The 26,099-nt window shown below is 38.6% G+C and overlaps 1 protein-coding gene across 1 annotated transcript in view; it reads left to right on the top strand.

Moving 5' to 3' along the window:
- REDIC1 (regulator of DNA class I crossover intermediates 1) overlaps positions 1–25,799 on the top strand; it is a 92,103-nt gene extending 66,304 nt beyond the window's left edge. Inside the window, 3 exon segments of the mRNA XM_069584616.1 lie at positions 8,557–8,620; positions 15,398–15,483; positions 24,888–25,799. Of these exon segments, the coding sequence (XP_069440717.1) occupies positions 8,557–8,620; positions 15,398–15,483; positions 24,888–25,343 (606 nt within the window). The 3' untranslated portion in view covers positions 25,344–25,799.
- The last annotated feature ends 300 nt before the right edge of the window (positions 25,800–26,099 follow it).

Genomic DNA, 26,099 nt, shown 5'->3' with positions numbered 1-26,099 from the left:
TTGGAAGGCTGTTTCCTTTCCCATGTTAGGGAAGTTACTGGCTATTTTTTTTTTTTCAAATCATTTTTCTGCCTTTTTAATTCTTCTGTTCTTTTTTGGACTCCTATAATGTGAATATTGGTCCACTTGATAGTGTCTCATAAGTCCTTTACTGTATTTTTGTATTTTCACTCTTTTTCATTCCTTTGTCTTTCTTTGCTACTCTGATTGGATAGGTTCCTTTCCCTATTTTCAGTCTTCTGATCATTTCTTCATCTTAATCTGGTCTTCTGTTGAAACTTTCTATTGTATTTTTAGGTCCAGTTATCTTAGGCTCTGATTTCTGTTTGGTATTTTCCTTTATTTTATGTTTCTTTGTTGAAATTTTCACTTTTTTCACATGTTGATCTCCTGACCTCAGTGATCAATTATTTTGACTGTTATTTTGTAAGGTATAAGGTAAATCAGTTACCTCCATTTCATTAAGGTCTTTTTCTAAGGTTTTATCTTATTTCTTTCATCTGGAAAATACTCTTCTGTTTCTTCATTTTCCTAACACTCTGTTGGTTTTCATGCGTTAGATAGGAAAGTTGCCTCTCATAGTCTTGAAGGAGTGGCTTCATGTAAGTGATGATCACTATGTTTCAACCTTGCCCTAGGTCTTGGTTGTCTCTCAAATCTTTGTGATTGTCCAAGCATCTTAGTTTACTATAAGTGGCTCCTAGTTGTGGGTGTGCCAGAACCTGCCAGTCAAAATATAGGTTTAGTCTTATTTGAAGCTGGACCCTCAGCCAATAGCTTATAAGGTATGTAAAGATACTTCTTTCATGAGAAGACTTTGAGATGTGGATTTCTGTCTGCCCCCTCTATACTGAGACCTGGTGTGATAACCAGTTGAGAGTTTTTCTTTGCTTGCTACCACCCTGTTGAACAAAGAAACAATTCTCCAACACCCTGTTGAACCCAGGAGAAGGAAATGGCAACCTACTACAGTATTCTTGCCTGGAAAATCTCATGGACAGAGGAGGCTAGCAGGCTACAGTCCATGGGGTTGCAAGAGTTGGACACGACTTAGTGACTGCACCAACAACCAACAACCTGTTAAACCTGTGAACACAAGCCATACCGGCCACCAGAGCCAGGATATCAAGGGACGTGTCCTTTGGGCATCAGCCTCAAAAGTCAAGGTACCAGATGTGTGCTACCAGTGTCAACTGAAAAAAAAAAAAAATCACATCCTGTAAGTTGAGAATTTTGTTTTTTTGTGTGTTTTTTTGTTTTATTTTTTTTGAGCAGGTATACTAGGATCTTTTGCCCAGGGGACAGTCTCTCAGATAGCTCCAAGTAACTGTTCCTTCAAGGTAAGGGAGGAGCCCAGATATACAGGTGTTTTTACAAGAGCAGCAGTCTGAGCATCAAAGGATTACTGTGAATTAGAGAAAAACCAGACATCTCAAGTTAATGAATATAGTGCTTTTCTATGTGTGAGAAGAAGCAACTGCTGGGCTTCTTAAAATAATTTCTTTGATATATACCTTAACTAAGTCCAGTATCCTGTTTTCTCTCATCCTGAATCCCATCAGGGTGCACCCAGAGGTGGAGGGGGCAGAGGAGGCTGTACTAGCTGATGTCTTGATGGCTGCAACATCCTTTGTTTACTGATATGCAGGTAACATTCTTTGTCACAGCTTAGAATCTGGCAGAAGGAAAGGGCAAAGATGGCACCTTCTGAGTTCTGTAGTCTTCGAAATGTATTTCAGTATGCCTCTAAAAGTGTATCAAATAAGAATCCTGTGCCTGAGGCTGAAGATTTAAGATAAACAAGTAAGCCTCTTTCACAGAAAGATTTGAGGGTATGTTTCAGTCTGCTGCCTCTGTGCTGTGTTCTGAGGGGAATGACTGAGAACTATTTCTCCATTTGTTACAGTGCTACAGGACCTCTGAGTATAAGATGCACTGGCTACCAGATCCAGGCAGACAAAGGATGGAAACCACGAAAGCTAGGGTACCAGCTATGTGTATAATCTCATCTCTGGGAGATACTGGTGACCTAGATCAAAGCAGAAGAAGCATGAAGATAATGCCTAGACTCTGAGGTCCCTGGAGAGAATTACAGCCTTCCCTTAGATGTGAGTTTAATCAGAAGCCTTCTGTTAAGGCCACATCTATGAAGATAAACTAATAGGCTTCTTTCACAGAAAGATTGAGTGTGTCAGTGGGCTGCCTGTATTCTAAGCCCTAGATAGTAGTCACATGGAGCTTGTGTAAACCCTTTGAGAACTGGATCTCATGGACACAGACTTTACTGGCTTTCAAAGCTTGGTATTTAGGAGGCTCATCTCCCAGGAATCAAATATAAGGTTCAAACCATTAGCTCTTAATGAAAACACTTTCAGTTGTAGGTTCCTTCCTGATTGTGAGTTGCTACACCTGGGGTGAGGTTTATGGTGTCTCAGAGTAATCTAAGATTGATCTCAGCCTGTTCTACCTGCCTCAATATGAGGTGTTTTTTTTTTTTTTTCTAATCTAGCCAATACGTTTCAGTTCAGTTCAGTTCAGACGCTCAGTTGTGTCTGACTCTTTGCGACCCCATGAATTGCAGCACACCAGGCCTCCCTGTCCATCACCAACTCCCGGAGTTCACTCAGAGTCGCGTCCATCGAGTCAGTGATGCCATCCAGCCATCTCATCCTCTGTCATCCCCTTCTCCTCCTGCCCCCAATCCTTCCCAGCATCAGAGTCTTTTCCAATGAGTCAACACTTCGCATGAGGTGGCCAAAGTCCTGGAGTGTCAGCTTTAGCATCATTCCTTCCAAAGCAATCCCAGGGCTGATCTCCTTCAGAATGGACTGGTTGGATCTCCTTGCAGTCCAAGGGACTCTCAAGAGTATTCTCCAGCACCACAGTTCAAAAGCATCAATTCTTCGGCGCTCAGCCTTCTTCACAGTCCAACTCTCACATGCATACAAGACTACTGGAAAAACCATAGCCTTGACTAGATGGACCTTAGTCGGCAAAGTAATGTCTCTGCTTTTCAATATGCAGTATAGGTTGATCATAACTTTCCTTCCAAGGAGTAAATGTCTTTTAATTTCATGGCTGCAGTCACCATCTGCAGTGATTTTGGAGCCCCCTAAAATAAAGTCTGACACTGTTTCCACTGTTTGCCCATCTATTTCCCATGAAGTGATGGGACCGGATGCCATGATCTTCATTTTCTGAATGTTGAGCTTTAAGCCAACTTTTTCACTCTCTTTCACTTTCATCAAGAGGCTTTTTAGATCCTCTTCACTTTCTGCCATAAGGGTGGTGTCATCTGCATATCTGATGTTGTTGATATTTCTCCTGGCAGTCTTGATTCCAGCTTGTGATTCTTCCAGTCCAATACGTTTACATTTCCTCAATTTGGCTCTTAGCTAGTTGTTTCTTTCAGATGGGTATATCTTTACTTTTCTCCTTTGCTTTTTGCTTCTCTTCCTTCCTCAGTGATTTGTAAGGCATGCTCAGACAACCATTGTGCATTTTTGCACTTCTTTTTCTTGGGGATGGACTTGATCACTGCCTCCTGTACAAAGTCACAAACCTCCATCCATAGTTCTTCAGGCACTCAGTCTACCAGATATAATCTCTTGAATCTGTCACTTCCAATGTATAATCATAAGGGATTTGATTAAGTTCATACATTAATGGTATAGTGGTTTTCCCTACTTTCTTCATTTAAGTCTGAATTTTACAATAAATGAGTTCATGATCTGAGCCACAATCAGCTCTTGGTCTTGTTTTTGCTGACTGTATAGAGCTTCTCCATCTTTAGCAGCAAAGAATATAATCAATTGGATTTCGGTTTTCACCATCTGGTGATGTCCATGTGTAGAGTCATCTCTTGTGTTGTTGAAAGAGGGTGTTTGCTATGACCTGCATGTTGGTTTGGCAAAACTCTGTTAGCCTTTGATGTGCTTCTTTTACGCCAGCCTGTACCTCCAGGTGGCTCTTGACTTCCTACTTTTTTATTCTAGTAGTCCCTATGATGAAAAGGACATTTTTTTTTATGTAAGTTCTAGAAGAATAGCAAGAAGAGATAAGAAAACCTTCCTAAGTGATCAGTGCAAAGAAACAAAGGAAAACTGTAGAATGGAAAAAATTAGAGATCTCTTCAAGAAAATTAGAGATATCAAGGGAACATTTCATGCAAAGATGGGCACAATAAAGGACAGAAATGGTATGGACCTAACATAAACAGAGGCTGTTAAGAGGTAGCAAGAATACGCAGAAGAACTATACAAAAATGATCTGAATGACCCAGATAACCATGACGGTTTGATCACTCACCTAGAGCTCCACATCCTGGAACGTGAAGTCAAGTGGGCCTTAGGAAGCATCACTATGAACAAAGCTAGTGGAGGTGATGGAATTCCAGTGGAGCTATTTAAAGTCCTAAAAGATGATGCTGTGAAAGTACAGCACTCAAGAGGCCAACAAATTTGGAAAACTCAGCAGTGGCCATAGGACTGGAAAAGGTCAGTTTTCATTCCATCCCAAAGAAAGGCAATGTCAAAGAATGCTCAAACTGCCACACAACTGCACTCTTCTCACACACTAGCAAAGTAATGTTCAAATTTTTCCAAACCAGGTTTAAACAGTATGTGAACTGGGAACTTCCAGATGTTCAAGCTGGATTTAGAAAAGGCAGAGGAACCAGAGATCAAATTGCCAACATCTGTTGGATCATCAAAAAAGCAAGAGAGTTCCAGAAAATCATCTACTTCTGCTTTATTGACTATGCCAAAGACTTTGACTGTGTGGATCACAACAAACTGTGGAAAATTCTTCAAGAGATGGGAATACCAAACCACCTGACCTGCTTCCTGAGAAACCTGTATGCAGGTCAAGAGGCAACAGTTAGAACCGGTCATGGAACAACGGACTGTTTCCAAATTGGGAAAGGAGTACATCCAGGTTGTATATTGTCACTCTGATTATTTAACTTATATGCAGAGAACATTATGTGAAATGCTGGGCTGAATAAAGCACCACATGAAATCAAGATTTCTGGGAGGAATATCAATAACCTCAGGTACGCAGATGATACCACTCTTATGGCAGAAAGCGAAGAAAAGCTAAAGAGCCTCTTGATGAAAGTGAAAGAGAAAGATGAAAATGTTGGCTTAAAACACAACATTCAAAACACAAAGATCATTGAATACAGTCCCATCACTTCATAGTGAAAAGATGGAGTAACAATGGAAATAGTGTGAGATTTTATTTTCTTGGGCTCCAAAATCACTGCAGATGATGACTGCAGCTGTGAAATTAAAAGATGTTGGCTCCTTGGATGAAAATATGCTGTCTAGATTGGTCATAGCTATTCATCCAAGAAGGAAGCATCTTTTAATTTCATGGCTGCAGTCACCATCTGCAGTGATTTTGGAGCCCAAGAAAAAATTTAGAGGCATCACTTTGCCAGGGCATGCCTGATAGCTCCGTTGGTAAGAATCCGCCTGCAATGCAGAAGACCCTGGTTCGATTCCTGGGTTGGGAAGACATGCTGGAGAAGGGATAGGCTACCCACTCCAGTATTCTTAGGCTTCTTTTGTGGCTCAGCTAGTAAAGAATCTGCCTGCAATGTGGGATACCTGGGTTCAATCCCTGGATTAGAAAGATCACCTGGAGAAGGGAAAGGCTACCCACTCCAGTAATCTGGCCTGAAGAATTCCATGGACTGTATAGTCCATGGGGCTGCAAAGAGTTGGACACGACTGAACGACTTTCACTCATTCACTCACTTTGCCGACAAAGGTCCATATATTCAAAGTTACGGATTTTCCAGTAGTCATGTATGGATGTGAGAGTTGGGACTATGAAGAAAGCTGAGCGCCAAAGAATTTATGCTTTTGAACTGTCATGTTGGAGAAGACTCTTGAGAGTCCCTTGGACTATATGGAAATTAAACCAGTCGATCCTAAAGGAAATCAGTCCTGAATATTCATTGGGATGATGGATGCTGAAGCAGAAACTCTTAATACTGTGGCCACCTGATGAGAAGAACTGACTCATTGGAAAAGACCCTGATGCTGGGAAAGATTGAAGGCAGGAGGAGAAGGGAATAACAGAAGATGAGATGGTTGGATGGCATCACCAGCTTGATGGACATGAGTCTGAGTAAGCTCTGGGAGTTGGTGATGGACAGGGAAGACTGGCGTGCTGCAGTACATGGGGTTGCAAAGAGTCGAATACAACTAAGCAACTGAACTGAAGTAGTTGTTTCTTTGGTGGGAGGTGGGAATGAGGGGGTGGGGCTGGAAGAAATTGTTCTGTATGTAGCTTAGATTCAGTGTGTCCATGGAAGGAAGGAAGTTCAAGATCCTCCTACATTGCCATCTTTAACTGCAGCCTATGAAATTTTGAAATAGTGGAGGAATACAGTTTAAATATGTTTGTTTAAAATGGGAAGATAATCACTGGAGAAATGGAGACAGATGGAAGAATGTCAGAATGTAAAAGAGAGGGCATGTCACAGTAGAACAAGGTGGGAAAAAAGTGAAATAACATTTCTACATAAACAGTAAAGGTAAGGAATGAATCCTGCTTAGTAATTAATACATTAAATTTTATAAAAAAGCTGATTTTTCTTACCAAGATTCAAGGAATATCAAATTGAGAAGAAAAAAATCTACATATTTTTCAGGAAACATATAGAACATCATAATAAAGGTTGAAAATAAAATGACAGGAAAAGATATATATATATATATATGACAGAAATTATAGTAGGGCAAGGACAGTATAAATGCACTAAAATGCCCATTTGGAAAAGAGAAGAGGAGACAAAAACTTACTGATCCATACCAATTATGAAGTCCTTCTGGGCAGACATTGTGAACACTTGTTGAACTGGAGGATGGGGGAAATTCCTTGAATATTTAAGTGTTTTGTTTTGTTTTTCTATTTGGTCTGATCTTCTTTTTCTGTTATTCTCTATCAAAAGAGCTGAAGTTTGTATAGGAGTATATGCCTACTCTTGGGTCTCTGTAGCTTTTTCAGCTTGTGGGTTTCTGGTGCACATTTGAAGCTTGAATGTGTTAAGAACTGAATTTACAAGACTTTTTAAAATGTTTGAATAATGGGGTTAGAGAAGAGGCTGTGCTCTATAAAGTTATTCAGGACCCTGAGCTGGTAGGGAGTCTGCTGTCTTTAACTGGTAAGCGTCCATGTTTGCACTGTATGTTGATATCAGAGGGGAAAGAAAATGGAGGATTATGGAGAAAAATTTTATAGCCGAGACTGGTAGTGGTGTGCACCACTTTTGCCCGTAACCAGAACTTAAATAGCTCATTCTAATCAACTCTAAGGAAGGCTAAGAAACGAAGTTTAGCTGTATGCCTAAGAGAAACAGGTTCAGTGAGCAGCTAGACAGTTTCTCTTTTATACTACCTATCTATCTAAAAAACTATATCCTACCAACAGATAATGTTTATTTTCTATAAGTCTATGGTATATTTACAAACATAATTCATATAGTAAGCCATAAAAATCCATAAGATCCTCATGTTTGAAAAGATTCATAGCCAGATTCTCTAATAAAAATTCATTTAAGTAGAGATGAACAGCAACAACGAAAGGTGCTTCCCTCCTTGTTGTTGCTGTTCAGTTACTAAGTCATGTCCAACTCTTTAGTGACCGCATGGACTGTAGCCTTCCAGGCTCCTCTGTCCATGGGATTTCCCAGGCAAGAATACTGAATGGGTTGCCTTTTTCTTCTCCAGAGGATCTTCCTGACCCAAGGATAGAACCCTTGTCTCCTGCCTTGAAGGTGAATTTTTCCCTGGTGGCTCAGTGGGTAGAGCGTCTGCCTACAATGCGGGAGACCCGGGTTTGATCCCTGGGTCAGGAAGATCCCCTGGAGAAGGAAATAGCAACCCACTCCAGTACTCTTGCCTGGAAAATCCCATGGACTGAGAAGCCTGGTAAGCTACAGTCCATCGGGTCGCAAAGAGTCGGACACGACTGAGCGACTTCCCCTTCCCTTTCCCATCAGGGAAGCCCTAACCTCGCTTACCTTGTTGGAAATTAAGAAATACTGGGGGTTTAACAAAGAAAAAGGAAAAGAAAATGCAAATACAAAAACTGATGAAAATCAAAACCAGTGGTGTATTCCACAGAAAATTTATACCTTTAAGAGCTTTTATTATTTTAAAAAAATCTGAAATTAAATGAACTGATATCCAACTTAAGAGATTAAAAAGAGAATAATGGAATAGATATCCAAATTGCTTTAATATCTTTGTCTTTTTTCAACTGCATTTACTAAGATTACCCAAAGTCTCTCCTTTTTGTCAGTAATTTATTTCCTGGCAAATGTCTGTTCTGTTGCTTTCTGTTTCTAAACCAATTTAAATTTTGTTTCAATTACTGTTCATCACAGGTAGATTTTTCTTTGCAGTTTTATGATCATCTTTGTTCAATTAAAGTAATATGAAAGATGAGTGCTATAAGTTGAGTTGGTGTGGTTAAAAGGTAGCTATAAGTAGATATTATGGTATATACTTGGGAGCTGTTAAAATTTTGTTTTTCTTCTAGATTCTGATAGAAGAAGGAGGAATGTATTCTTTCAAAGATGGGACAACATCTACTAGGAAAACTTGTCAGTGTAACTATAAGTGAATTTTATTCTTTTAAAAATAACATTTTAGCAGAAATCAGTTAAATTTTGAATCTTTTTTTTTTTTAATTTGGGTGTTCCAGAATTAGTTGTAGCACACAGGATCTTTTAGTGTGGCATGTAGTATCTAGTTCCCTGACCAAACCCAGACCCCCTGCACTGTGAGTCTGGACTCAGTCACCGGACCACCAAGGAGAAATCCCCAAAAATCAGTTAAACTTTAAGTTTTGGTTTTTTCTTAGAGTTTTGCCAGCAAATGTATTTTATAAGTATCTTAGAATATATTACATAATTGGCCCCTTAAAATTAACTTCATCTTTTATAAAATGTTATACAAGATGAGTATGTATAACATATATGTACTGCTTAGTGAATGATTTTTTAAAAAAGACACCTTTTTATTCCCTTGTTTGTGGGAGAGGGAAGGGAAAGGGAGAGGGAATAGCATTGAAATATGTATAATATCATAAATGAAACGAATCGGCAGTCCAGGTTCGATGCAGGATACAGTATGCTTGGGGCTGGTGCACTGGGATGACCCGGAGGGATGGTACAGGGAGGGAGGTGGGAGGGGGGTTTGGGATGGGGAACATGTGTACACCTGTGGTGGATTCATGATGATGTATGGCAAAACCAATACAACATTATAATGTAATGAGCCTCCAATTAAAATAAATAAATTTATATTTTAAAAAAAGTAAAAAAAAATTTAAAAAGTAATACATAATACTTTTGTATACTTTCTCCGTTGTATTTCCTATCCTGCCTTCTAGAGGCAACTATTATCCTGAATTTTGTTTTTATGATAGCACATGTAGACTTTCGGAGAAGGCAATGGCACCCTACTCCAGTACTCTTGCCTGGAAAATCCCATGGATGGAGGAGCCTGGTAGGCTGCGGTCCATGGGGTCGCTAAGAGTCAGACACGACCGAGCAACTTCACTTTCACTTTTCACTTTCATGCATTGGAGAAGGAAATGGCAACCCACTCCAATGTTCTTGCCTGGAGAATCCCGGGGACAGGGGAGCCTGGTGGGCTGCCATCTATGGGGTCGTACAGAGTCGGACATAACTGAAGTGACTTAGCATGTAGTTTTCCGATTGCTTGGTTTGGAGCTTTCTGTGACAAATTGAGGCAAAATCTCTATATTTTTCTGTGACTTACTTTTGTGTGTGTGTGTTCACCTAGAAGTATGTTTTGAGATTCAATCACGCTGACACTTGTGACTTTAATACATCTCATCATTTATTTTCTGCTGTACAGCCTTCTATTGTATGAACATAACACGATTTATACATCTTTGGCAACAATTATTTAAGTTGTTTGGAATATTTTGCTATGATAAACAATGCTACTTTAGCAAATCTTGACACTTCTGGCACACATATATAAAAAATTCTTCTAGGATTTATTTCTAGAAGTAGAATTGGCCAGTTCATATGATATGCACTCTGCTGTGCTTAGTCACTCAGTCACGTCCAGCTGTCTGCAATCCCATGGACTGTAGCCTGCCAGGCTCTTATGTCCATGGGGATTCTCCAGGCAAGAATACTGGAGTGGGTTGTCATGCCTCCTCCAGGGGATCTTCCCAACCCAGGGATTGAACCCAGGTCTCCAACATTGCAGGAGGATTCTTTACTGTCTGAGCCACCAGGGAAGCCCAGGAATACTAGAGTGGGTAACCTATCCCTTCTCAATGGGATCTTCCGACCCAGGAATTGAACCAGGGTCTCCAACTTTGCAGGTGGATTCTTTACCAGCCAAGCTACCAGGAAAGCCCAAAATAAAGCCTAAAAGTGTATAAATGCGCATATATGTGTGTCTTGTTTCCCTGCCCTTCTCACTCTAAATGTAATGTAGGATATCTTAATACAGTGTGTTTTATACATAAATTAAATGGATTTATTTAATAAATTTTCTGTAGGTTTCCTTATATCAGTATTAGGCATTTATTAACCCTTTATTTATGTCCATTTAGTAATCCATTATGGGGATGATCTATGGTTTACTCAGACAGTGCCCTGTTCCTGGGCATCTGAATTGATTCTGGTATCTCATTTTTGCAATGTTCAGTGAACAACTTTGAGCACACATTTCTTAATTGTAGAGGTGCATTTTCAGGACAATTTCTAGAAATGGGATTGCTGAATGAAAGAGGAGATACATTGTGGAGTTTTTGTGGCTTTTTTTTGTTTTGATAGTTATTGCCAAAATCTGTTTTTGATAGAGATTGCTGAATTCCCCATTGCATCATTTTGCAATCCTATCATAAATGTGATTTTTATTCCACAGCCTCACTAATAGTGATTGTAGTCCAACTTAAGAATTTTTGTGAATCTTATAAAAATAGAGAGATGGAAGTTTCAGTTTGTACTTCCTGTCCTTGAGTGAAGTTTAGCATCTTTTGAAAATGTGTAATGGTTATTTGTGATTTTCTTTTTTTCTGTGAACGTCATTTGCGTCCTAGGAGCATTGAGTTTTTACATGTTTTTCTTGATATTTAAGAGGTCTTCATATATTAAAGAGATTTAGCTCTTTGTGATGTGTCACAAATATTTTCACCTAGTTTATTATTAATTTTCGATTTGTTTGTTTTTACTTTGCTTATGGTATCTCCTGCCTTGCAAAAGGCTAAACATTTTTTATGTAATGTTATCAATCTTATCTTTTATACTTTTGGATTTAATTAGAAAGACTCATCACACTCCCTGGTTACAAATGAATTCACTTATATTTTCTTCTAGTATTGGTATGATATTGTATTTTTTTGCGCTGATAATTTATCCTGATTTAGGAGTTTATCCTGATTCAAGTTTTTAAAAAATGCATCTTTCTCCTAGGTATTTGTAATACTACCTTCTTGTGTCAGTTTTCCATATATACTTCAGTCTGTTCTGTGGACTTCTTTACCATTCCATTGAGCTTCCTATTTCACATGTGCTAATATCACATTATTTTTATTATAATTACTTTATACTGTGAAAGAAATGGCAACCCCCTCCAGTATTCTTGCTGGGAAATCCCAGGACAGAGGAGCCTAGCAGGCTACAAAAGAATCAGACACAACTTAGCAATTAAACAGCGAAAACAATGTTTAATTTCTAAGTTACACCTCCCTTTGCACTTTTTAAAGATTTTTCTGGTTAGTTTTGATTATTTTCATATATAACTTTAAAATCAACTCCAAGGAAAAGGGTTTTCTTGGGGGGAAAAGAGACCACGTAACAAGTGGGATCTTAATACCCCAACCAGGGACTGAACCTGTGCCCTCTATAGTGGAAGCATGGAGTCTTCTGTTTTCCATATCAGCTATACCTTTGTGCATTCCCAGCAATAATGCACCAGGGTTCCAATTTCTTGAAATCTGTACCAACGCTTATTATTTTCATTTTTTACAATAAGTGGCCATTTTAATGGGTGAGAGGTGATATATAATTGTTGTGTAGGGCTTTTAAGACAGTGAATTTTGCCAAAGGATTTTGTGATATGGACCATCCTAGCATTCCTAAAATAAATCCCACCAAATCATGATGCTTTATGATTAAGTTTGCTCTTCTTATTTTTTAATTTTATATTTTAAAATTTTAACTCATATACAATTTTTGCATTGATGCTGTTGGTGAGATTGGCCTATATAATATATGTGTGTGTATGTGCATGTGTAATCTTTCTCACATTTTGGAATTAATGTTCTATCAGATTGCCAGAATTTTTTTAAGTTTATAATAAAAATTGAGGGTATTTGAAAACTGTCTTGAAATTTGGACCACTTGCCTCTTCAACCAAATCTCACTGTTTTATTGCAGATCTTCATCGCCTCACAACTTGGTTGTTGAGTTAATCTCCCAATGATCTATGTTTTCATACATTTTACCCTTGTTTAAATAATCCCCAATTAGATGCCTTGGTAGACAGTCTAAAATTTCCTTAGTATTGAAGTGCACTTCTACACTTTCTTTTCCCCCATCACATATAATATTTTACATTTTGTCTTTTGGGAACTTGCTTATTCATCTTATAAAACCTATTCTTTATCTTGTGCTTTCTTTATTACTATTCACCAAATCTCTTTCCCTAGAACTCATCACACTTAGGTCTCTACTGCTTTTGTATCTTCTATCACTTTTATTGTTGCACCTAACTTTGTGACTATTTTTATTTTTATTTTTTAAATTTTATTTTTACTTTATTTTACTTTACAATACTGTATTGGTTTTGCCATACATTGACATGAATCTACCACGGGTGTATATGAGCTCCCAATCCTAAATCCCCCTCCCACCTCCCACCCCATATCATCTCTCTGGATCATCCCTATGCACCAGCCCCAAGCATCCTGTATCTTGTATCGAACATAGACTGGTGCTTCATTTCTTACATGATAGTATATATGTTTCAATGCCATTCTCCCAAATCATCCCACCCTCTCCCTCTCCCTCACAGTCCAAAAGTCTGTTCTATACATCTGTGTCTCTTTTGCTGTCTTGCATACAGGGTCATCATTACCATCTTTCTAAATTCCATATATATGTGTCAGTATACTGTATTGGTGTTTTTCTTTCTGGCTTACTTCACTCTGTATATCGGCTCCAGTTTCATCCACCTCATTAGAACGGATTCAAATTTATTCCTTTTAATGGCTGAGTAATACTCCATTGTTTATATGTACCACAGCTCTCTTATCCATTCATCTGCTGATGGACATCTAGGTTGTTTCCATGTCCTGGCTATTATAAACAGTGCTGCAATGAACATTGGGGTACATGTGTCTCTTTCAATTCTGGTTTCCTCAGTGTGTATGCCCAGCAGTGGGATTGCTGGGTCATAAGGCAGTTCTATTTGCAATTTTTTAAGGAATCTCCGCACTGTTTTCCATAGTGGCTGTACTAGTTTGCATTCCCACCAACAGTGTAAGAGGGTTCCCTTTTCTCCACATCCTCTCCAGCATTTATTGCTTGTAGACTTTTGGATCGCAGCCATTCTGACTGGTGTGAAATGGTACCTCATTAACTCCTAGAGGAGAACATAGGCAAAACACTCTCTGACATAAATCACAGCAGGATCCTCTATGATCTACCTCCCAGAATACTGGAAATAAAAGCAAAAATAAACAAATGGGATCTAATTAAAATTAAAAGCTTCTGCACAACAAAGGAAACTATAAGTAAGGTGAAAAGACCTCCTTCTGAATGGGAGAAAACAATAGCAAATGAAGCAACTGACAAACAACTAATCTCAAAAATATACAAGCAATTTATGCAGCTCAACTCCAGAAAAATGAACGACCCAATCAAAAAGTGACTATTTTTAAAAACTGTGTTTTTCTTCATCTCAAAATGCTGAGTCCTTTGAGCATTATGGCCATGTATTCCTAAAAACTATTACAGTGCCTTAATAACTCAAGTCTTGAATTTACATTTTAGTCTACATTCATTTAATAGACATTTATCTTCTCTACTAATAACTGTAGGTTTACTGTACTTATGAATTGAATGGACCTTATTGTGGGGGAATAGCCTTAGTTCATGTTGTTAGTAAAATCCTACTGTTCTGCTCTCTGCTTTCCACTGTTAAGAAGAACTTTGTGAGGATATACATTCCTTCTAGAATGATGAACTGAGGGTAACTGAATTTACCTAAGTTCTCTCTACCTCAGCTGACTGACAGGTTCTGTTACAGAAGGCGCCAAATCCAATCTGAGGTATGAATAGTAGTCATGGTCTGCTGTATATAGGAGGGCATGTGATTTATTTATGTTGTTGCACCATATTCCATTACCTTTTGCTTTTTTTAAATAGCAAAATCACTTTTACAAGCAAGAAGAGGAATGGTTGAACCTACTGCTCATCTATATATAGTATTGTATTTATGTGTTCTAGGGAGTCAGGACCTACTTATAAGGCCCATTTTTAAACTTTTCTTGGAATCATAAGAGAACATATTAAGCAGATAATGGATAACATACCAGGTGCTTTAATTTTTGAAATACAGTTTTTTAAAAAATAAAGTGTTACAGTCATCAAATGTCAAAAGATATATTTTTATATTAATTTTGAATTCACAAATAGCTTTAAAATTCTACAGTTATGAAATCATAGGTTAAATATAATTTTAGTTGTATGGTGAAATTTCATTTACTAAATTAGCAAATGTCTGGTACCTTGGCTTATCCTTCTTCCTGTGGACTGACATTTTGTTTGTTCATAAAGGTTCATTATATTGGAAAAAAAAAAGTTCAGTTTCTCTGTTCTCGTTTCTTCCCTTATGTTTCCTCCCCTTGTTTTACTTGTAAATACACATTTTGTTGTTATTGTTGTTGTTTTAGTCACTAAGTCATGTCCAACTCTCTTGCGACCCCATGGACTATAGCCCGCCAGGTTCCTTTATCCATAGGATGTCCCAAACAAGAATACTGGAATGGGTTGTCATTTCCTTCTCTAGAGGATCTTCCTGACTCAATGATAGAACCCACATGTCTTGCATTGGAAGGCAGATACATGGAGAATAAATTCAACATACCCTGTCAAATGCAAGCTGCCACATATCCAAAATTTTAACTTTTAAAATGTTCTGTAGTATGTTAACTGAACTTATTTACCAACAGCTATTTTCTGCCTGTGTATATATTAATACATACTAGTCTTCAGAAATTAGCAAATATATGGTACCTTAATAAACTTGGAAAATTAGACGAGATCAGGCGCGTTCAGGGTGGTATGGCCATAGATTAAACTTGGAAAATTAAATCTTTTTTTCAGATCTTGATTCTTCACAGAGTAGTCAGTCTTCCAGTTATTCTCCAAGGCCAACAGATAGTAGTTGTTTCAGTTCTAGTTCAGAGATGGTAAGTTATGTTCTTTTTTTGCTTGTTAACATATGCTGTACTAATTTAGAATAATTTGTATTTCTTATAGTTTACCTTTTCATTGTGAAAAAAAGTTGAGATAATAGTGAAAATAAATGTAAATGTGAAAATATTAAGAATGTAAATTAATATGTGGGCATCATTCATTTACCTTTATGAAGCATCATACATTCGTGTTTATAACATGTTCATTGTTATTTACAAAATACAGTCATATTAAGATGTGTGTGTGTGTATATACATATATATATAGTAAATGTGTGTTTCTTTTAAAAGAGTTTTTAGAAGAACCCATTCACAATAATTGAAAATCTTAAACAACCAATAATACATACAAAGAGAAAGTCTCAAGGCTTATATAAAGAAAACTATAAAATATAATCTGAATAATGGGAGTGACATGTTTAGTGCTGAGTGGGAACTATAATCTGAATAATTGGAGTTGCATCATATTCTGAGTGGATTTCTCACAAATCACATGTTTAAATGCAGTTCTCCATTAATTTTTCCTTCTTTTCATCTACCTTTTGTCTCTAGCTTGCTATCCAAACTGCTCTTGCCAAGGAAGGACACTAGTGACCTCTAATGGTGCCAAATTCATCGGGCAGTTTTCAGTTTTTATTTTACAAGAATTTCTAGCCATATTAATAGAAATAACTATTTCCTTTTCTTGAAACATTTTCTTCTCTGCTTTTGTGATGCACACTATCTTAGTTTCCTTCATACCTCTCTGTATGCCTCTTTATGCCTTTGCCCACTTCTCTTCCACCTTTCCCTGTATATGAATTGTAATTTAGGGTTTGCTTCAGGACCCTTCTCTTCTCTTAACTTACACTCCAAATTCTAGATGATGTTATATATTCCAGTGACTTTTTATACTATTGCCTGGTTGATGGTAATTCTCAATTTTATGAATTCAGCTGAGATCCTTAATTAAGTATCCAATTTCTTATTGGATATCTTCTTAGATATTTCACAAAAAGCTGAACACCCCCTAATCTCCTTATATCAGTTTTCCTGATAGTTCTCATAGTAGTAGATCAGTAGTGGGACACGCCTGAGCGACTGAACTGAACTGAGTGGGTAGTTTTCTACCCACGCAGTTGTTGCCAGAGACTTTAGTTTGGCATCTCAGTCTCACCTGCCTTCATAACCATATTCATTTCATCACTTTATCCAATCAATTCTACCTGCAAAATAAATTGCATATTTATCTACTTCTCTCACCTACCAAGTGTCAGTACACTAGTCTAAGGTTTCATCATCTTGTTCTTAAATTATTATGGTTGTTGCTCAAGAGATCTACTTCTACTCTTGCCCTACTTTTTTTCCAGTTAGCAATCATTATGATCTTTTGAAAGCTTAAACTGAATGATGTTATTCCTGTGTTTGATTATTCAGTGGTTTCCTCTTTTGCTTTAGAATCTAAACTACTTATGGTGGCCTCAGGCCCTGTGTGATATAGCTTCTGCCTACATTTCCAACTTCTAGTGTTCCTCTCTCACCACACATTGACATGCGACTTCCTTAGCTGACTGGTCTCTTTTCTGCTTCAGGACATTTATATTAATATATTCTGTTAGGCATCAGCTTAAACATGTCAGTGCTTTTGAAGCCTCTCCTTGACTTTTCAATCTAAATAAGACCCCTTAGATATGTTCTTATAATACTTCATACTTGCTCTTCATAATGTTTTTTCAACTTGTAATTATGTAATGAACATCCTTTCCACATATAAGAGTGTGTGCTGTCAGTTAGTTCAGTTGCTCAGTAGTGTCCAACTCTTTGTAACCCCATGGACTGAAGCATACCCGTTTCCCTATCACCAACTCCCAGAGCTTACTCAAACTCATGTCCATCAAGTTGGTGATGCCAACCAACCATTTCATCCTCTGTCATCCCATTCTCCTCCTGCCTTCATTCTTTCCCAGCATCAGGGTCTTTTCCAGTAAGTCAGTTCTTCGCATCAGGTGGCCAAAGGATTGGAGTTTCAGCTTCAGCATCAATCCTTCCAATGGGATTAAAGACTGCTTTCCTTTACGATGGATTGGTTAGATCTCCTTTCAGTCCAGGGGACCCTCAGGAGTCTTCTCCAATAACACCACAGTTCAAAAACATCAGTTCTTCAGTGCTCAGCTTTCTTTATAGTCCAAGTCTCACATCCATACATGACTAATGGAAAAACCTTAGCTTTGACTAGACAGACTTTTGCTGGCAAAATAATGTCTCTGCTTTTTAATATTCTGTCTAGGTTGGTCATAGCTTTTCTTCAAAGGAGCAAGCATCTTTTAATTTCATGGTGGCAGTCACCATCTGCAGTGATTATGGAGCCCAAGAAAAGTCTCTCAGTGTTTTCATTGTTTCCACATCTATTTGCCATGAAGTGATGGGACTGGATGCATGATCTTAGTTCTCTGAATGTTGAGTTTTAAGCCAACTTTTTCTGCTTACCTCTTTCACTTTCGTCAAGAGGCTCTTTAGCTCTTCTTTGCTTTCTGCCATAAGGGTGGTGTCATCTGCAGATCTGAGGTTATTGATATTTCTCCCAGTTATTGATATTTCTTGATTCCAGCTTGTGCTTCACCCAGCCCAGCATTTCATATGATGTATTCTGCATATAAGTTAAATAAGCAGTGTGACAGTGTATAGCCTTGACATACTACTTTCCTGATTTGGAGCCAGTCTGTTGTTCCATGTCCAGTTCTAACTGTTGCCTCTTGACCTGCACACAGATTTCTCAGGAGGCAGGTCAGGTGGTCTGGTATTCCCATCTCTTTCAGAATTTTCCACAGTTTGTTGTGATCCACAAAGTCAAAGGCTTTGGCATAGTCAATAAAACAGAAGTAGATGTTTTTCTGGAACTCTCTTGCTTTTTTGATGATCCAACAGATGTTGGCAATTGACTCTGGTTCCTTGGCCTTTTCTAAAACCAGCTTGAACATCAGGAAGTTCACAGTTCACGTATTGCTGAAGCCTGGCTTGGAGAATTTTGAGCATTACTTTGCTAGCATGTGATATGAGTACAGTTCTGTGGTAGTTTAAGCATTCTTTGGCATTGTCTTTCCTTGGGATTGGAATGAAAACTGACTTTTTCCAGTCCTATGGGCACTGCTGAGTTTTCCAAATTTGCTGACATATTGAGTGCAGCACTTTCACAGCATCATTTTTTAGGATTTGAAATAGCTCCACCAGAATTCCATCACCTCCACTAGCTTTGTTCATAGTGATGCTTCCTCTGGCCTTTGACTTCACATTCCAGGATGTGGAGCTCTAGGTGAGTGATCAAACCGTCATGGTTAGCTGCGTCATTCAGATCATTTTTGTATAGTTCTTCTGTGTATTCTTGCCACCTTTTCTTAACAGCTTCTGTTTATGTTAGGTCCATACCATTTCTGTCCTTTATTGTGCCCATCTTTGCAGGAAATGTTCCCTTAGTATCTCTAATTTTCTTGAAGAGATCTCTAATTATTCCCATTCTATTATTTTCCTCTATGTCTTTACACTGAGGACTTAGGAAGGCTTTCTTATCTCTCCTTGCTATTCTTCTAGAACACACACACACACACACACACGCAAAATGTCCTTTTAATCATAGGGGACTAGAATAGAAAAGTAGGAAGTAAAGAGCTACTTGGAGGTACAGACAAGTTTGGCCTTCGAGTACAAAATGAAGCAGGTCAAAGGCTAACAGAGTTTTGCCAAAAGAACACCATGGTGGTTATCTGGGTCATGAAGATCTTTTTTGTATAGTTCTTCTGTGCATTCTTGCTACATCTTCTTAATATCTTCTGCTTCTCTTAGGTCCATACCATTTCTGTCCTTTTTTGTGCCCATCTTTGCATGAAATGTTCCCTAGGTATCTCTAATTTTCTTGAAGAGATCTCTAATCTTTCCCATTCTCTTGTTTTCCTCTATTTCTTTGCATTGATCAATGAAGAAGCCTTTCTTATTTCTCCTTGCTGTTCTTTGCAACTCTGCTTTCAAATGGGTATATCTTTCCTTTTCTCCTTTGCCTTTCCCATCTCTTCTTTTCTTAGCTCCTCAGACAACCATTTGCTTTTTTGCATTTCTTTCTCATGGGGATGGTCTTGATCACTGCCTCCTGTACAATGTCACAAACCTTCGTCCATAGTTCTTCAGGCAGTCTATCAAATCTAATCCCTTGAATCTATTTGTCACTTCCACTGTATAATTTTAGGGATTTTATTTAGGTCATACCTGAATGGTCTAGTGCTTTTCCCTATTTTCTTCAATTTAAATCTTAATTTTGCAATAAGTAGTTCATTATCTGAGCCATAGTCAGCTCCCTGTCTTGTTTTTGCTGACTGTATAGAGCTTCTCCATCTTTGACTGCCAAGTATATAATCACTCTGATTTCAGTAATGACCACCTAGTGATGTCCGTGTGTAGAGTCATCTTTTGTGTTGTTGGAAGAGGGTGTTTGCTATGACCAGTTCATTCTCTTTTCCCTGCTTCGTTTTGTACTTCCAGGACAAATGTGCCTCTTACTCCAGGTATCTCTGGCCTTCATACTTTTGCAATCCAGTCCCATATAATGAAAAGGACATCTTTTGGGGTGTCAGTTCTGGAAGGTCTTGTAGGTCTTCATAGAACTGTTCAACTTCAACTTCTTCAGCATTACTTGTTAGGCATCAGTTCAGTTCAGTTCAATTCAGTCGCTCAGTTGTGTCCGAGTCTTTGTGACCCCATGAATCACAGCACTCCAGGCCTCCCTGTCCATCAACTCCTGGAGTTCACCCAAACTCATGTGCATCGAGTCAGTGATGTCATCCAGCCATCTCATCCTCTGTCGTCCCCTTCTGCTGCCCCCAATCCCTCCCAGCATCAGTGTCTTTTCCAATGAGTCAACTCTTCACATGAGGTGGCCAAAGTACTGGAGTTTCAGCCTCAGCATCAGTTCTTCCAATGAACACCCAGGATTGGTCTCCTTTAGAATGGACTGGTTGGATCTCCTTGCAGTCCAAGGGACTTTCAAGAGGCTTCTCCAACACCACAGTTCAAAAGCATCAATTCTTCGGTGCTCAGCTTTCTTCACAGTCCAGCTCTCACATCCATACATGACCACTGGAAAAACCATAGCCTTGACTAGACAGACCTTGTTGGCAAAGGAATATCTCTGCTTTTTAATACGCCATCTAATTTGGTCATAACTTTCCTTCCAAGGAGTAAGCGTGTTTTAATTTCAAGGGCACAGACTTGGATTAATGTGATTTTGAATGATTTGCCTTGAAAACGAAGAGAGATCATTCTGTCGTTTTTGAGACTTCATCCAAGTACTGCATTTCGGACTCTTTTGTTGACTGTGATGGCTACTCGATTTCTTCTAAAAGATTCTTGCCCACAGTAGTAGATATAATGGTCATCTGAGTTAAATTCACCCATTCCAGTCCATTTTAGTTCGCTGATTACTAAAATCTCAATGTTCACTCTTGCAATTTCTTGTTTGACCACTCCTAATTTGCCTTGATTCATTGACCTAACACTCCAGGTTCCTATGCAATATTGCTCTTTATAACATCGGACTTACTTCCATCACCAGTCACATCCACAACTGGTGTTGTTTTTGTTTTGGCTTTGTCTCTTCATTCTTTCTAGAGTTATTTGTCCACTGATCTCCAGTAGCATACTCAGCACCTATCGACTGGGGGAGTTTCCTATCTTTTGGCCTTTTCATACTATTCATGGGGTCAAGGCAAGAATACTGAAGTGGTTTGGAATTCAGTTCTCCAGTGGACCATGTTGTGTCAGAACTCTCCACAATGCCCTGTCTGTCTTGGGTGACCCTACACAGCATGGCTCATAGTTTCACTGAGCTAAACAAGGCTGCAGTCCATGTGATCAGATTGATTAGTTTTCTGTGATTGTTGTTTTCAGTCTGCACTCAATATGCCAGCAAATTTGGAAAACTCAGCAATGGCCACAGGACTGGAAAAGGTCAGTTTTCATTCCAATCCCAAAGAAAGGCAATGCCAAAGAATGCTCAAACTACCACACAATTGCACTCATCTCACATACTAGTAAAGTAATGCTCAAAATTCTCCGAGCTAGGCTTCAGCAATATGTGAACTGTGAACTTCCAGATGTTCAAGCTGGTTTTAGAAAAGGCAGAGGAACCAGAGATCAAATTGCCAACATCCGCTGGATCATCCAAAATGCAAGAGAATTCCAGAAAAACATCTACTTCTGTTTTATTGACTATGCCAAAGCCTTTGACTTTGTGGATCACAACAAACTGTGGAAAACTCTGAAAGAGATGGGAATACCAGACCACCTGACCTGCGTCTTGAGAAACCTATATGCAGGTCAGGAAGCAACAGTTAGAATGGGACATGGAACAACAGACTGGTTCCAAATAGGAAAAGGAGTGCGTCAAGGCTGTATATTGTCACCCTGTTTATTTAACTTCTATGCAGAGTACATGAGAAATGCAGAACTGGAAGAAACACAAGCTAGAATCATGATTGCCGGGAGAAATATCAATAACCTCAGATATGCAGATGATACCATCCTTATGGCAGAAAGCAAAGAAGAGCTAAAGAGCCTCTTGATGAAAGTGAAAGAGGAGAGTGAAAAAGTTGGCTTAAAGCTCAACATTCAGAAAACGAAGATCATGGCATCCGGTCCCATCACTTCATGGGAAATAGATGGGGAAACAGTGGAAACAGTGTCAGACTTTATTTGGGGGGCTCCAAAATCACTGCAGATGGTGACTGCAGCCATGAAATTAAAAGATGCTTACTCCTTGGAAGAAAAGTTATGACCAACCTAAATAGCATATTCAAGAGCAGAGACATTACTTTGCCAACAAAGGTCCGTCTAGTCAAGGCTATGGTTTTTCCAGTGATCGTGTATGGATGTGAGAGTTGGACTGTGAAGAAAGCTGAGCGCCAAAGAATTGATGCTTTTGAACTGTGGTGTTGGAGAAGACTCTTGCGAGTCCCTTGGACTGCAAGGATATCCAACCAGTCCATTCTGAAGGAGATCATCCTTGGGATTTCTTTGGAAGGAATGATGCTAAAGCTGAAACTCCAGTAGTTTGGCTACCTCATGTGAAGAGTTGACTCATTGGAAAAGAGTCTGATGCTGGGAGGGATTGGGGGCAGGAGGAGAAGTGGATGACAGAGGATGAGATGGCTGGATGGCATCACCACCTCAATGGACCTGAGTCTGAATGAACTCTGGGAGTTGGTGATGAACAGGGAGGCCTGGCATGCTGCGATTCATGGGGTCACAAAGAGTCGGACACATCTGAGTGACTCAACTGCACTGCACTGCCTCTGATGGAGAAGGATAAGAGACTTATGGAGGCTTCCTGATGGGAGAGAGAGACTGAGAGGGAAACTGTATCTTGTTCTGAAGGGTGGGCTATGCTCAGTAAATCTTTAATCCAATTTTCTGTTGAAAAAGAAAAGGCTGTGTTCCCTCCCTGTTGCTTGACCTGAGGCCAAACTATGGTGGATAATGGAGACCTCCTTCAAAAGGTCCCATGCAGAAACCGCTGCACTCAGTGCCTCCAACCCTGCAGCTAGGCCACCACTGACTCCTGCCTTCACTGGAGGCTCCTGGACACTCATGACCAAATCTGGGTCAGTCTCTTGTGGAGTCACTGCTCCTTTCTCCTGGGTCCTGGTGTGCACAAGCTTTTGTTTGTGCCCTCCAAGACTGTGTTTCCCAATCCCCTGTAAGTTCTGATGGATCTATGGTGGGGTTAATGGTGACCTCCCCAAGAGGGCTTATGCCATACCCAGGTCTGCTGCACCCAGAGCCCCTGCATCTCCAACAGTCTACTGCTGACCCTGCAGGAGACACTCAAACACAGTTTTGGCTCAGTCTCTGTGGTGTCTCTGGGTCCTGGTGTGCACAAAGTTTGTTTGAGCCCTCTGACATCTCTGGTGGGTAGGGGGTGTGATTCTAAATGTGATTTTGCCCCTCTTACCATTTTGCTGTGGGTTCTCCTTTGCCCCTAGATGTGGGGTATCTTTTTTTGATGGGATCCAACATTCTTCTGTTGAGGTGTGTGATGCAGAGGGCAGCAATCATGTCTGCTCCACTCACATTGCAGATGCTAACTCAATATTTATTTCTTGAATAAGTGCATTGATCTTTATTTTCTCTAATTTGTGCCCTGTCAGTTTTAATACTATTTATTGGGCTTACTTTTCCTATTTTAGTATCAATCAGCTAAGGCTTATATTTCATTTTAGGTTTTTTAATGTTAACTTTGCTTTTTATTTTTAGCTAAAATAATATTTTATATAGGATTTTTTATTAAAAAGAGTATTTTGTTTAGTAATTAGGACAGATTTTTGTTGAAGTTGAAAAATTAAAGTTACTAAATTGAATCTAGGCCTATTAAAAATTCTTAACATTTGACTTTTTATCTAGTGATTGTTATATTTAGTACTATTTAACTTTTCTTTTGTGTATTTTTCTGTTAGCTGATGCTATTCTTAATAAGTCTTCTTGAGACTGAGTCCATGAAAGATACAATATAGATATTTTTTGACTTAAACAGTCAAGGAGTGAATACTAAATTGTATGTGTTAGCTTTTTAATTCAAAGTTCTACTCTACTCTTAAAGTAGTTGAAGAGTATATGTTCTATATCATTTCATCTCTGTGAAAAGGTAGGATGTCACCTATGATTATGAGGACTAATAAGAGAAAAAAGTCTTCTCATTTTAGTGCTTTTCCATCCTTAATATAAGTAAAAAAGTGAAAGTTGTTCAGTTGTGTCCAACTGTTTGCAACCCCATGGACTCCAGGCCAGTATACTGGAGTGGGTAGTGTTACCTTCTCCAGGGAATCTTCCCAAGCCAGGGATTGAACCCAGGTCTCCCACATTGCAGGTGGATTCTTTACCAGCTGAGCTACCACAGAAGCCCAAGAATACTAGAGTGGGTAGTCTATCCCTTTGCCCACATTGATTGAACCCAGGTCTTAATTCTGCAACCTGATTTTCCCACCTGATTGAACCCAGGTCTCCCACGTTGCAGGTAGATTCTTTACCAGCTGAGACTCCAGGGAAGCCCAAGAATACTAGAGTGGTAGCCTATCCCTTCTCCAGGGGATCTTCCCAACCCAAGAATCGAACCCAGGTCTCCTACATTGCAGTCAGATTTTTTACCAGCTGAGCTACTAGGGAAGCCCTTTAATATAAGGATTCTTAATATTATGTCATGCTATTTTAAAATCTATAACCTTGATTTTAAAAAAAAATCTAGGTTGATTTGCCACCTATTAAAGTCTTTTCTTTTTTTTAAAGTTTCTATAATGTAAATTTTAAGAATGTCTCCTTTGAAGTGATTGAATAATTATTTTAATGTAAGCATTATTTACAGCAAAATTACTAATTTCTTTTAGCCATCAGAAGATGAAGATCAAACTGAAGATTCAAATACGAGATCCATCAAAACCAAAGAAACAACTAATAATTTTTATTTAGAAAACATGGAAAAATATCCTTGTGATAAGGTTATTAATAACAGTGCCAAATTTCATAAAAAAAATGAGAATTTTAACCAGTTCTCAGTGAATAATAATATACATCAGTCCCCAGAGTCTCAGTGTAATTCAGCACACATATTGGAAAGCAAAACCAGTAATAACTGCATTCTACAGGTTGCAAGGTGCGATGCATGGGTGCAAACAGAGAGTGATCTTAAAATGGAGGAAAAATTAGATGCTGCCATACAATGTGATATAATTTCAAAATGTAAATGTAGAAATGAGGAGTCTTCTTTTTGTAATGTTGAAAGGTACAATGAAAATGTTAAGGCAGATACCACTGGAGGGCAGGAAATCCTTAGAAACAACTAATATTCTAAAACCTTAACCTGAGATGTTGCATTTGTTTTAATGTTTAGAATCTCACTAACATAATAAAGAATGAGAATATTTTTGTAGCTAAGCAACTAGATGAAAGTATTCAGAAGATGTATTTATTTTTTAGTATTACTAATTTATGCTTTAATTTCCCATAGGTATTTTCAATACCTTTAGTATGTCTTAAAATTTTTTAGAAAATAATATATATGTAAATTTACTATTATTCTTATGCTGATTATCATATTATGAAATGCTGCTGTTTATGGATTAAAAATGTTTATTACTTCTGTGAAATGAAAATATCTCCTGCCATGTTAATAAACAAGAGATGTCACAGTCATCAGCATTTTCTGACCTCCAAATGTGAATGAAGGCTCCCAAAACTGGGATCCAGTGGATGCTGCCACTCCCCATGGTGATTGCTGAGGAGCTGGGGGAATGCAAGAAGCAAAATGAACAAAGAAACAAGATTGGCCCCAGGTAGCTGAGGTGCATATGACAGGAATGAATTCAGTGATTCCAGAGACTTGCATCTTCCCATACATAGAATGCCAAATTCCTTACCTTGATACTGATCTTTGATATTCAAACTGTCTGCTCCCTCTGTTGCACTTGTATATAGCCTGACTTCCCCTCTTGCCCTCTTGGAGCACTTTTCTCAGAGCTACTGAGATGCTGTCTCCAAGGCTTAGAGTCCTAAACATTCCCACCAAATAAGTGTCTACTTTCAGGTTGTGACTGTATTTT

This window comes from Ovis canadensis, chromosome 3, assembly GCF_042477335.2.
Source record: "Ovis canadensis isolate MfBH-ARS-UI-01 breed Bighorn chromosome 3, ARS-UI_OviCan_v2, whole genome shotgun sequence".
NCBI lineage: Eukaryota > Metazoa > Chordata > Mammalia > Artiodactyla > Bovidae > Ovis > Ovis canadensis.
This window is presented reverse-complemented; position numbering and strand designations above follow the sequence as displayed.